General features: G+C 42.2%; 1 protein-coding gene across 1 annotated transcript in view; it reads left to right on the top strand.

Annotated features, from left to right (window-relative positions):
* The window catches only part of DNER (delta/notch like EGF repeat containing), a 293,762-nt gene that overhangs the window by 209,318 nt on the left and 71,336 nt on the right, over nucleotides 1-13,108 (top strand). The window contains exon 8 of the mRNA XM_019657048.1: nucleotides 9,907-10,131. Coding sequence (XP_019512593.1) covers nucleotides 9,907-10,131 — 225 coding nt within the window. The remainder of the gene's footprint in view (nucleotides 1-9,906; nucleotides 10,132-13,108) is intronic.

The following is a 13,108-nucleotide window of genomic DNA, read 5'->3' as shown; positions in this document are numbered from 1 at the left end:
GATTCCACGGAGCCAACCAGGAAAGTTCCTATAAAGTCGTTATTGCCAATAGACGTCTCGACCTCCACAAAAAAGAGGGGCAAATGGCCCTATTCCCGGCGAGCTCTCAGTATTTATATGGAAATGGAAACTGCACTATTCTACGCGTTTCCACACATCAGCATATTTAAAATCCATGAAAATGAGATTATTATTATTTTTTTAACGCAGTTGAAGAAACTGAGGCATAGAATTCAAGTCATTGGGGGGGACAGATCTGTGTTGAATTTCACTTCTGTCAATTATTATTTGTCAAGTTACTTAACCCTTCTAAGCCTCAGTTTCATGATATGTAAAAGATAACGCCTGTCTCAGGGAATTGTGGGGTCATATATCTCAGGTACTCAGTACCTGTGTCTCCCTTTCATTTTCCATTTCTTTTTTTGTTTTTTTTTTTAAGATTTTTATTGGGGAATTGGGGGATGGGAACAGCGCTGGGGAATTGGGGGAAGGGGAACAGACAAGTTGCTGTCCTTTTGTTCTTCAGTCTAGTTGTGGAGGGCGTTGCTTCACTGGCTCAAGTTGGCACCATCATTGCGCTCTTCCCCGGCGAGGCAGATCAGTTGCTGGCTTCTGTACGGCTGCTCACGCTGGCTGCTGGCTACACATGGTAGCCAATGGCAACCCACTGCAGCAGGGGCTGCAGCCTACGCTGTCGCCTCACAGCAGCCCAGCTCCAGGTTGAGCTGTTGTTCAGCATCTTAGCTGTGGAGGGCAGTGTCACTGGCCCTCATATGTGGGATCTGAACCGGGGCCCTCTGGCACCCCAAGCCAGCTCTTAACCAACGCGCCACTTGGCTGGCCCCTCATTTCCCATTTCTTAGTTCATATTTTTGCTCCAGACTCAGAATTTTCATTTTTCTCCAGAGTCAGAATTTTCAGTGAGTGGAAACAATCAGATCTTTCTTGTGCGTGTAAGGCGAACTTCTGACGATCTTACGGGGCATATTTTTGTTGTTGTTCATGTCAGAAAGACTGGTTATGTGGTTTGCCCAAGGTTCCCAGCTGCTTGGCCTCCCAGTTCCCAGTCATACCTGGACTCCTACAGTAGCTTCCTGACATCCTTTCTGAGTCACTCTTGTCCCCTGCAGTCTGTTTCCCACCCAGGAGCCAAAGTGATCCTTATAAAATGTAGACCCCCATGTTTTCACTCCTTGCCTCTCAAACCTCAGGTGATTTCCAACCCAAGTGTGGTCCAGGGCCAGAGAATCCTCTCCAACCTCACCTCTCCCCATTCTCTGCTTTTCTGCCCTTCAGCCACTGGCTTTTTTCTTAACTGGTCTTTAAACAGAAGACCGGCTTGGGAATTGTCCTCCAGGGGGCGCCACACACTTCAGAACACAATGCCACTTGGGGCATTTGGTCCTGATGGTCTCTTAGCTGGAAGCCTCCTTCCTCCAGACTTGAATACGGCTCTCCCCCTCGCATCACTTAGGTCTCCCTGACGACACTATTTAAGACAGTCCCCATTCTTCTCTGCCTGTTACCTGCTTCAGTAGCATGTAGCACTAGTTGATGATATGTGTTTACTTATCGTTCTATTGCCTGTTTTCCTCACTAGAGTGTAAAGTCTTGGAGCAGTCCCTGGTACATGGCTGCTCTCTATTCCTGTAGTTTAGATAAATGAATGCCCAAAGGCAAACACAGAACTTTCTGACTAAACCTTCAAATTTCCATTGTTCAGAACCAATTATTCTTGCTCATATACTTCATCTACTTTAAATAAGTTTTTATCTCTTCTGACTTTTATCTATTTAGTCTAAACTGGGGAGAAGTTGATTTAATATTCCTCTGACTATTTCCTAGTTATTTTTCATTTTCCTGTCTTAGATCTAAATTTGTCTTTTTTGCTCTGCTAAAGAAAAAAGCCCTTCAGGTGGTTTTTACTGTCTCAAATGGATTTTCTTAAAAATTAAAAGTCACATTTGAAATGTAATTGTCTTGGGTCTTTTACATCTGATCGTTTTGTAATTGCTTTTGCTAGATATTCCCCTTTCTCCTCTTTATCTTGCATAACTGTCTGCTTTCTTAGAACCAGAACAAATGTGGTCCCAATTAAGTTTTCCATAAACATCGGCCAAAACCTCTCCTCTGATCCTAATGTCATTTCTCTTTCTTTGTCCAACCAAAGCTCTGGCTCCTTTTGAGGCCCAGTGCAAACCCCAGCTTTCCCATGAGGTTTTCCTGGCCTGCATCACCCCACTAACAATCCTTCCTTCATCTGAATCCTTGCTGCTCTTAGAGTCTGTGCCACACACACGGATCCCAGGCTGACAGCCTGGGCCAGGCCCTCCGACCTCACACCACGCTGGAATCATTCCAGAAGCGTTCGCAGAAAGCCAAAATGGCCTCAGGTTGTTCTCTCGTCATTGCAGATAGGTTCTCCTGGTCTCTTCTGTTAAAGGATAAACTCTTTGGGAGTCAGGATTCTGCCTTCTCTTTGCTTTCCTTTGCTGTTCATCAGGGCACTTAGATGAACTAAATTTTCTACCCTTGTCCTGATTCAGTGATTATTCATTTATATATCTGGAATCAAAACAGCTGGTGACTAATATTCTTCCTCTTCATATTCCCTCATCATAACTCCTAAAACCTATTACATATTTATCAATCTGTTTTTACTAACTATTCTATTGTGTGACAAATCTGTTAGAATATGTCCCCTTCCATTCATAGCTGTTAACTTATTCCATGAATATTTACTGAGTGGCCACTCTGCTAAGTGCCAAGGCTCCAGGGTGAGAGGAACACGCATGGCTCCTCCTCCAGGAAGCCTACCATCTTGTTGGGGGGCAAGGGGAGACAGTTACAGATAGGTAAACCAACTCACAACCATGCCATTACCAACTGAGGAAAGTGCTATGAATGTAGTGAGCAGGGTACTGTGATACAGAATTATCAAGAGATATACACCTAGAGTGGGTGGTCCGGGAAGGCCTGTCTGTCTAACATGGAAGCAGAGAACTAACACGTAAGAAGCAGCCCACTGCATGAGCGGATAAGAGCAGGAACTTCCTGGCACGGGACGGCTTGTCATTTCTGGGAACTGAATGGAGACCAGTGGGGCCAGGTCCTAGAGATAGAGGGGCAGAGTGGTCAGCTAGATGAAAGACCCCAGGGCTTGTGGCCAATGGAAGGGAGGGCAGATTGTATTCTGAGAACCAGGAGAAGTGATGACAATATTTACATTTTAAGAAAACGGTTCCCTGGGCCAGCTGAGTGGCTCAGTTGGTTGAGTTAGCTTAAGAGCGCGAGCTCTGAGCAACAGGGCCATTGGTTTGATTCTCACATGGGCTAGTGATGCTGCACCTGAGCTGAGCTGCTGCTGAGCTGCAACAAATGCAGAACGGCTCAGCTGGTGAGAGCACGTGCTCCTAACAACAAGACTGCCTGTTCAGTGGTGGGTTACGCCCACTCGTGACTAAGATTGAACACAGCACCTTGAGCTTAGAGGCCACGAGCTGCCGACGGGCAGCCATATGGCGACTGGCGCCCTCCACAACTAAGATTGAAGAACAACAACTTGGCTGGTCCCCCTCCCCAATTCCCCAATTAAAAAAGAAAAGAAAAGAAAAGAAAACTGTTCTCATTGCTATTTGGGAAATTGGCTGTAGGAGTAAACAGGGGATCTCATCAGAGGAAACTATTGTAGATGAGGGCAGAAATAATTGTGGCTTTGACTAGAATGGCAGCAGAGGAGATGAAACAAAATGTTCATGTTCACCAAGGGCTTTTGGAAGTAGAATCTGTTCATATCCACTGATTGGTTAGATGGGGGGTTAAGGGAGACGAAGCAATCAGGTACGATTTCCAAGTTTGTGACTTGAACCATTTTACAAGACAGAGAAATCAAGAGCTAAGTTTTAAGTGTCCACACACATCATTTCGTCTATGTAAACAGTCCACAGGGTCAGCAAAGATGCCAGTATCACTGTATTCCACATTTAACCCTTATTGATTTGAAGAAACTTCTGACATCTTGATAGCTCTCTAGATAGAGTGACTTCATTGTCTTGTAATTTAAAATCTTCCAGAAATGTTTCCTTTTGGTCTTAAATATCTGATATCCATAACATGTGTATCTCAAGGGTATTGATTTCGCTTTTATTTACAGAATAAGTGCTCAGCAGGTATATTCATATAAATATTAGTTCAAATGCAAACCTTGAAGCAACAATCAATGAAGTAAATTGTAGATCTTTGCATTAGCCCCTCATTCCTTAGTAGATTTCTTTTGTAGTTCTGTTTTATTTTCTATTTTAACCCTTTAATCTTTCACCATTTTCTAAACTTCCCCTTATTTCAATGAGGCTTATTTTTCTTCTTCTTCCTTAAATCTCTTGACTGCTGGCATTATTTCCATGTGTTTGAGTTTCTCTCTGGAGCTACCATGTTTTCTTCCCAGTATTTCCTGGTGTCCATCATATGATGTTTGTATGGCTTGAAATAAATGATTCCAAACAAGAAATATCACTATCTTAATTATGCTCTCTGCATCTTTTGGTTAACATTACCAAACAGTGTTTTGTTTTTTTTAATTTTTTTATTTTCTACATTTCTTGTGGGATTATAAATTCAAATACATTTGCTCATTAGCTTACAGTTAAAACTACGTATTATTTCTCCAGTATGGTTAACTTATTAATCTTGTAGTCATTTGGGAAGCACTACTGTTATTATTTTTATTATTTATATTACAGTATTCCTCAAAGCATTATTCCAGTTGTTCTCCTGTATAGAGCCCTTTGTGATTTAGGGTTTGAATGTGTCCATAGATGTGGATGAACCCAGGAACGTTAAATTTTGTTTTTCAATCCTTTAGCCTTTGCCACCATGATTTTGGTTACATCTTTTGCAAGAGGCATTCTCAAAAACATTTACCTTAAGAGATCATTATTGATAGGTTGACCAGTCAAATGAACTCTCCAGACTGTTGCCCTCCAAAAATCCAAAAGCAGCAAACATTTCTTCCTCCCAGACTGTATACCTCTCCCAGAACTAGCCCCACTTCACCTTTTTGTACAGTCCTTTTTTACAGCCAATGTAAATTCTTTCAAAATAATTTACATCATCCCGAACTCACAAAGGGCCCCCTAAGTCCCAGGATGTTGGACATGTTTGTCCTCCCGATCTTGACCTCCTGCTGGTGGCTTAGACTGCATGGCCTAGGACCCGGTCCTTTTTCTGGCTACCGTATGGCTCAATAAACCCTTTCTTTCACAAAAACTTTTGGCCTTGAAGGTTATTTTTTTAACATGAGGTATACTTGTGTTCTCTGCAAATACAAAATATCATTTGCATTCTCATCTTGGTCTTATATTTTTCTTGAATTTGTAAGAAAAGGGAAACTTTAATCATAGTAAAATGAAGGGTTCCTGATTCAACAGCAGTGGACCTTTTTGATATTTGATTCAACAAACACTTACTAATCACCTCTTTAAATTTTCATTAGCATATAATCAATAACTCTTTAAAGTCTTTTTCATAAGCAGAGCATAACCAAAGTCTCTCTCTGACCTATATTCCCATTTAGATACAATCCTGTATCTACTATTGCATTGTATCAGTTAGCTTTTACTGCATAACAAAGAACCCCAACACTTAGTAGTTAAAATAACCAGCATTTATGTAGCTCGTGATCCTGGTGGGTTGGCAATTTGGGCTGGATTCAGCTGGTCACTGGGCAGGTTGATTGGTGGCTGGCTGGTTAGGATGGCCTCAGCGGGGCGGGCTGACTTTGCTCCATGTGGTCTCTCATCTTCCAGCAGGCTAGTCTGGGCTTGTTTGCATTGCTTCTAGGCTGGGTTCAGTGACATTTTTTTGACAACCTCCTTTTTGACATTCTCTCTTTCATTCTTTTCAGTGATAGATGTCTCTCCTGGTTTCCCTTCTATCTTCCTTAAAACTTACCCATTCATTTATCTCTCCATCCATTCATCTGTCCACCTGTCCATCTGTCTCTTACCAGATGCCTACCAGGTTCTAGGCTCTGTGTTGGGCAACAGGGGTCCAAAGACAAATCAGCTATGTTCCCTGATCTGGAGGAAATCAGAGACTGGTTACAGAGGAGCCTGACGGTGTGTGGCAGATGCTACAAGAGCAGACCATAGACGAGGGGTCTCTCAGTGAGGCATGCTCTCTTCTGCCTCTTCATCCTTGTGCTCCTAAGTGTTACAGTTGTAGAGTTGCAGCCTTGAAATGTCTTCTCACTCTGTTCGCTCGCCTCAAGTGTGAGCATCTATCCCTATGAATTCAATTCCCGTGTGCATGATTCCCAGTCATGGTCCTCTAGTTCGTACCTCTGTCCTCAGCCCTGGATCTGGATAGTCAGCTGACTATAGAACCACAAAAGCACCTCAGCTAAAAATGCACTAAACTGAACTCATAATCTTCCCCTGGGAATCTCCTCCAGTATTTTCCATTGCAATTGGTAACAACACCATCCACATTGTACCCCAAATCTGGAAACCTGGGGATTACATTATAATTATAGCTGCTCCTTATTGAGCACTTAACTATTTGCCAGCCACTGTACCAAATGCTTGCCATGGACTTTTGCATTGAAGCTTTATAAAAACCATGTGTTGTAGGCATTACTGCCCCCATTTAACGAATGCAGAAAGCGATAAGGGTGAGGAAGTACTTTCCCAAGGTCCCATACTTTAGTGGGCAGAGATGATATTCAAACCCAATTCCCTTTGGATCCAAGGCCGGTGCTTAACATTAGATAGTAATAAGAGGCCACATATTCAGGGCCAACATACATATATATTATTTCCCAGAGAAATGATTTATCAGCATTTTTAAATAGGAAGGGCTTGAACAAGAATCAGGATTTCAGATATTTCTTGAAAATTCAGAAGACCTGGTAACTGGCCCCATATTCCGAATGGCAGCAGTCAGCTGCAGGTAAGTGGCAGCCACACCCTTTGGAAGGGCACAGCTTGCCACAGTTCCTGCCACTGCCTGTTGTCTTACAGCTGGCTCACTTCCCTCATCAGCATTACCTGCCCGACTCCCGCTGGCGTGTGAATTTTTGACTCCTGCTGTGTTGTGTCCCTAGGTTCTTTCCTCGTTTTCATTCTTCCACCATCTAATTGGTCTCTGACTGACAGTGTGACTTGTAAAATTATTGACCAATCTGTCTCACATTCTTTATCCCTTTTGCTACAAATTGGTCCCCTTAACTTCTCACCTCAATTACTCTAGTAAACACCTGGTTTCTTGCTTCCAGTCTCAACCTCCTCTAATTCATTTTCCACATTGCTTACAATTAGGGATATTAGAAAAATTACAAATAGGTGATACCCAGTAGCTTCAGAGTGAAATTTGAACTCCTTAGTGTGGCATATGAGACCTTTCGTGATCTGACCTCTGACCAGCGCCCTCATTTATGTTCACTGCGCACAGTCTTCTTGGTTTTATTGAAATATTGGCTCTCTCCAAAGTCATGACCCTTCACGTCTTGCATTTTTATCCATCTTTCTTTCTACTTGGAATATTATATGTGGATTATTAATATTTGTAACTGAGTATGTCAGCCTGACTCTAGCGTGATTGCCTGGCTAACATTTGGTTTTCCTTTTATTTTGGCTTGATTGATAACTCTCCCTTTTTTTTCTTTCACTAAGACACAAACAATAGAAACATAAGTCCTCGTTATGTGTACACATCAGGACATCTTAATTGGTCCCTCATTCACTTCTCTTCTATGCAGTATAGTAGATACTTCTATGCAGTAAGAGTTTGGGCTTTGTGTCTCAGCTGTGCTGTCTACTAGCTATGTAGACTTGAACAGGCTACTTCATATTTCTATGTCTCCATTTTCTCATCTGTAATGTAGGGCCACTAATAGTTCTTACATCATACAATTACAGTGAGGTTAAATGAAATAATACACATCAAGGCTTAGAACCATCTGGAGCACATCCGCCCCCAGTGGATGTCAGCTCTTTCTGCTACTATTACCATTTTTGTTTCATTCATTCAGTCATTCATTCAGCATTGGACTGGGAGTGTTCTAGGAATTTTGGTGTATATCTTTTTATAATCCACAACAACTTTTTGAAGAAAATAATTTCATCCTCATTTTTGGGGTGAGGCAGTAGAAGATTAGAGAGGTCAAGACTTTCCTTGGTCGCTGGGTTTGTCATATTGTAATAATGGTATGCTTAAGTATCTCCTTTTCAATCAGAGTGAAATGGAATACATCTCAAGAGGGATAGAATTATACTCCACTCTATGCTGTGAAGGGGACTCTTTGGAAAATTCAAGTGTTATTAAAACGGATTGTGTGCTACATTTTCACTATGATTTCTAAAATTTAAAAACTGCTAGAAACTTTATAAAATGTTGATAGCATTGGATTTTTAAAAATTTTCTATTTCTGTGCAGAAAAATACCAAGTTGATTATGACAATTTATGAATGATGCTTCAAATAGTAAAGTCTGGGAACTATTTTTGTTTGTTTTATATACTCACTCTCTCCTTAACAATAACAACAAAAACTGCCAATATTTCTAGGAGTTCTGTGTAAAGATAGATAAATATAAACTCAAATGTAATAAGAATGAAATAGATTATTGGAATAAAAACTATAATTGAATAAAATTATTTCACTTTTGTTTCTAAAATTTGAATAATCTTCATTTAATTTTCAAACTGCTCTGCAAATATTAAAAGAAGAATAGATTTTACCCAAAGCATTGTTAAATACCTGCATGGACATACAGACCTATAGACACACAGATGTAGTTATGTATCATTTTTTAAATTGAGAAGTACTGAAACACACACACACACACACACACACACACACACACCAAAATGAAAAGCACCTGTGCAATAAACACATTTAAAATTAAAAATTTTTAAACCTTTATTGAGGTATAATTTATATAGCATAAAGTTTATTCATTTTAAGTGTACAGTTCAATGCATTTTAGCAAATATACAGAATTGTGCAACCATCACATTACATCAACCCCAAAAGACTCGTCATGGCCATTTGAAGTCAATCCTTCCCACTCCAACCTCATGCAACCACTCATTTACTTTCTGTATCTGTAGATTTGCTTTTTCTGGGCATTTCTTCTAAATGGACTCACATAATACGTGTTGTTTTGTAGCTGGCTCCTTTCACCTAGCATAATGTTTTGAAGTTCCTTTATGTCGTGGCATGTGTCAGAACTTGGTTCCTTTTCATTGCCACATAGTATCCTATCATATGGACAATACCACAGTTGGCTATCTGTTATAATAACCAGCTTTAAAAAAGAAACTGCCAACAGTGGCTGCTTCTAGAGAAGGGAATGTTGGACAAAGGAATAAGGATGGGAGAAAGATTTTTTATTGCTTACTATTTTATATGGGCATAATTTCTTAAATTCAGGATTATATCTATATCTATTGAAGCAAAGTAAGGCATGTCTTAACCCGGTGATGTGCATAAAATAAGAGGTGAAAGCCCTCCACTGACCTCCATCCTACCTTCCTGAAGGTAATCATCATTAATTTATTTTTGACATCTTTCTATCCTGTACTGGTACACACACACATACATACGCATGTGTGCGTATAAATAAATTCATGTCCCTCTGTATGTACATCTCAGCCATCATATATTTCATATCAAGAAAAACGGAAGCACAGGGTTTAATATTTTAACCCCCTGGTTACCAAAACTAAGGAAACCTGCCTTACCCACCTAGTTGGGTTACACGTATTTGGAACCTATTAATGAATTAACGGGCTAATCAATTCACAACAGAGAAAAAAAAAAACCCTGCGGACCCAGTTTAATACTTATATGTAAACACGGTTTAACGTTCTTACTCCTCTTCCTGTCTGTCTGCGTTTCCTGGCAGGATACTTCGGATCTGCCTGCGAAGACAAGGTGGACCCGTGTGCCTCGTCACCATGCCAGAACAACGGGACCTGCTACGCGGATGGCGTGCGCTTCAGCTGCAGCTGCAGCGCGGGCTTCACCGGGCCGACCTGTGCCCAGCTGGTGGACTTTTGCGCGCTGAGCCCCTGCGCTCACGGCAGCTGCCGCAGTGTGGGCACCAGCTACAAGTGCCTCTGTGAGCCAGGTGGGTACCGGCCACCACCGCACACGCTTTCATCCCCAGCCCCACAGACTTCTCACTCTTCTTTTGCGCCTGAGCCCAGGTTGGCCCGCGGAATGTGTTTACTTGTACATGCAAGTGACCTGCACTCATTGATGACACGCTTCCTCCTTAGACTTACTCTTGGCATGGTTTTGAAAATACCCTTTCCCCTTTTCATGAGCAGTTCACGATTGTTGTAGAAAAATAAAATACCAGTAAGCAAACTGAAGAAAATTAGAAACAGGCCTACTCTTATAGCAGCTTAATTATTTTTTAACAGTTTACTAAAGGTCAATCCACAGCTTTGGCTGTATTGCATATCTTTGAATACTGTGTTTGTAGGTTAATGGAATGTGTTTTTCCGTTTTAGTGCACAGGAATAGCAGAATGCAATCCATTCAGAATTTTATCATCTATTCAAATTACTCTTACTCTGCACGTAGTGTTATAGGACCTGCGGCTCCCTGTATAAATGTTCAAAAGCTCCGTCAGTTATTCTCCAAATGGCTTCTGCATTTCACTGATTGTGTGTGTGTGTGTGTGTGTGTGTGTGTGTGTGTGTGAGAGAGAGAGAGAGAGAGAGAGAATGAGTTTTGATACTCAGAAGTCAGAGTGGTTACTAGTCAGAGCTTGTGTCTGCACAACCTCCTGGTGAGGCCTGGGAAGCCTGCACATGGGCACAGCTCTTTTTTTCCTCTCATTCCCACTCTGTCCTCAGCACCGTCCTTACACAGGCTCTCTCTTTAGAACGTTCCTCACACGTGCTCCTGACCTGTCAGCGCAGCTGGCCGGTTCCCGGGTTTTGCTTGACTCCTGGTTCCGCTCTGGCAGTGCCTGGCTCATGGGTGCCTGCTTCCCTGGCTCTGCGTCTCACCTGCAGACTCCTCCTTTGGGCGCGGAATCAGCCTTTCTTCCCTTGAGTTCCAGCTGTCACCCACAGTGTCACTTGCCTGGTCTTTAAAGCGTTGTATGAATTATCCTTGCATGTTTCCCTCTCCCCCTTGGAGGTAGGAGGAAGTGTGTTTCGTTAGGAACTGTCGTGTATTGATAACAGCCCAAAGCCACCTGTTTGGTCAGCAGTCATCTTTCTAGGTTTTGAGCTGGGTACTCACGTCCCTGGTGCTTTTAGTGCCCTCCCTACAAGGTGGGTATTGTTGAGGCACGTTTACGCTGAGGTTCAGTTGGTGCCTGTGGCCACACACCCAGTAGGGGGCGCAACCCAGATTCCAACCCAGGTGGTTCTACTGCTCTGAACGTTAAAGGGGTACATCTCATCCTCATGAATCAAACAGGGAATTAGTGGGAAATGCAGCTAGCTAAGCATTGAAAGGGTGTTGTCAAGTCTTTTTCATCTAGACTTCATACATGCACACACACACACACACACACACACACCGAAGGTGCCAAAAAATGTATACAAGTGGACTCTTCGGTCAGCATTGCTCAAGCAGTAGTTTGCTGTCATCAGAAGTGTCTGGATGCTGATGGGAACCACTTTGAGCACCTCTTGTAATTGCAGAAGTCAAATATGACTTGTATTCATCTTTTGTTACTGGTATATATTGTTATAATTTTAATAGTTTTTTCCTTTCTTAAAATGTGTATACATATTTTTTGGCACCCCCAGTGTATGTATGTGTGAGATATACATTATATATCTATATATATCTCTATCTCTATCTATATATATCTATATATATATATATCTATATATATCTCTATCTATCTATCTATCTATCTATCTATATATATATTTTTTTTTAAGGAAGTGACTGATGCAATGAGAGCTGGCAAGTTCAACATCTGTAGTGCAAGCTGGCAGGCTGGAAACCCAGGCAGGGTTTCTATGTTAGTTTTGCTCCCAAATTCCTTCTTTGGGAAACTTGTCTTTGGCCTTAAAGCCTTCAACTGATTAGTTGCAGCCCACCCACAGTTTGGAGGTTAATTGCTTTACTCACACTCTACTGATTTAAATGTTCAATTTTTCTCATCTGAAAAATATCTTCACAGTAATATCAAGTCTAGTGTTTGCCCAAACATTTGGGTGTTGTGGCTTGGCCACGTTGACACATGAAATGAACTATGATAGTAACAGTTTGGGGTGTTTTATACTTTGAGGTGAAGTTTCTCCACGTGTACCTATGACATGAGGAGGGTTCACCCATCCTCTCCTGTCAGAGCCATGGTGGAAATGGGACTGGCTTGCCCGTCCTGAGGCCGTTTTCTTCCACGGGCACTGCAGCCATGGAGCTGGCCTTGCCGCCGCGGGGAGGCCGTCCAGTGCTGCCCCTTTGCCGTCAGGAACCAGGAGCACTGAGACCACCAATGTTTGCAAACTAAACGAGCTGCTGGGAGAACAAAGCCTTCCGTCATGACTCGCGAGCACGCTGCCCCCAGCGCTGTGCTCCGGGTGTCCTAACACATGGCCAACTGCCGTCGGCAGCGACCTGAAGCACAGTCATGTGTCAGCAACTTCCTCAGACTTCGCTCCTGTCTCCTGCGAGCTGTTTCCTTCAGTGCAGCCTCCGGGGAAGGAGGATCAAAATCACAGGACCGGAAGGCATTTTGTTTTCTCCTCGCTTTCTCCTCTGACTTCCTTTCTTAATCGTAGAAACTTTTCTCTTATATTCAGTTGGCTTATTATTTTTTTAATCTTTAAGTGGAGTGTAGTTATTTAAAGGTAAATGTTGGTTAATATGTTTTAATATTATTGAAATATTCTTTAGCAATATCAAAAAAGTTTTTCAGCGTGTGTGAGGAGGCTTACCTGGTCCTCACTAGACGGTATTCTGCCGAGTTTCCTCTTTCTTTCCACAAGGGGAGAGGCAGCCGAGGGTGTTTGAAGGGAGCTGCCTTTGAGATCCCCATTTGTTGACTATCACTGTAGGAAACTGACAGGACATCTCTGGGCCTCAGTTCTTATTTTCATGAAAATGTCTTCGATGCTCGTCCGTTCAGG

This window comes from Hipposideros armiger, unplaced genomic scaffold (assembly GCF_001890085.2).
Source record: "Hipposideros armiger isolate ML-2016 unplaced genomic scaffold, ASM189008v1 scaffold_273, whole genome shotgun sequence".
Lineage (NCBI taxonomy): Eukaryota > Metazoa > Chordata > Mammalia > Chiroptera > Hipposideridae > Hipposideros > Hipposideros armiger.
The sequence above is the reverse complement of the archived record's forward strand: the minus strand, read 5'-3'. Positions and strand labels throughout refer to the sequence as shown.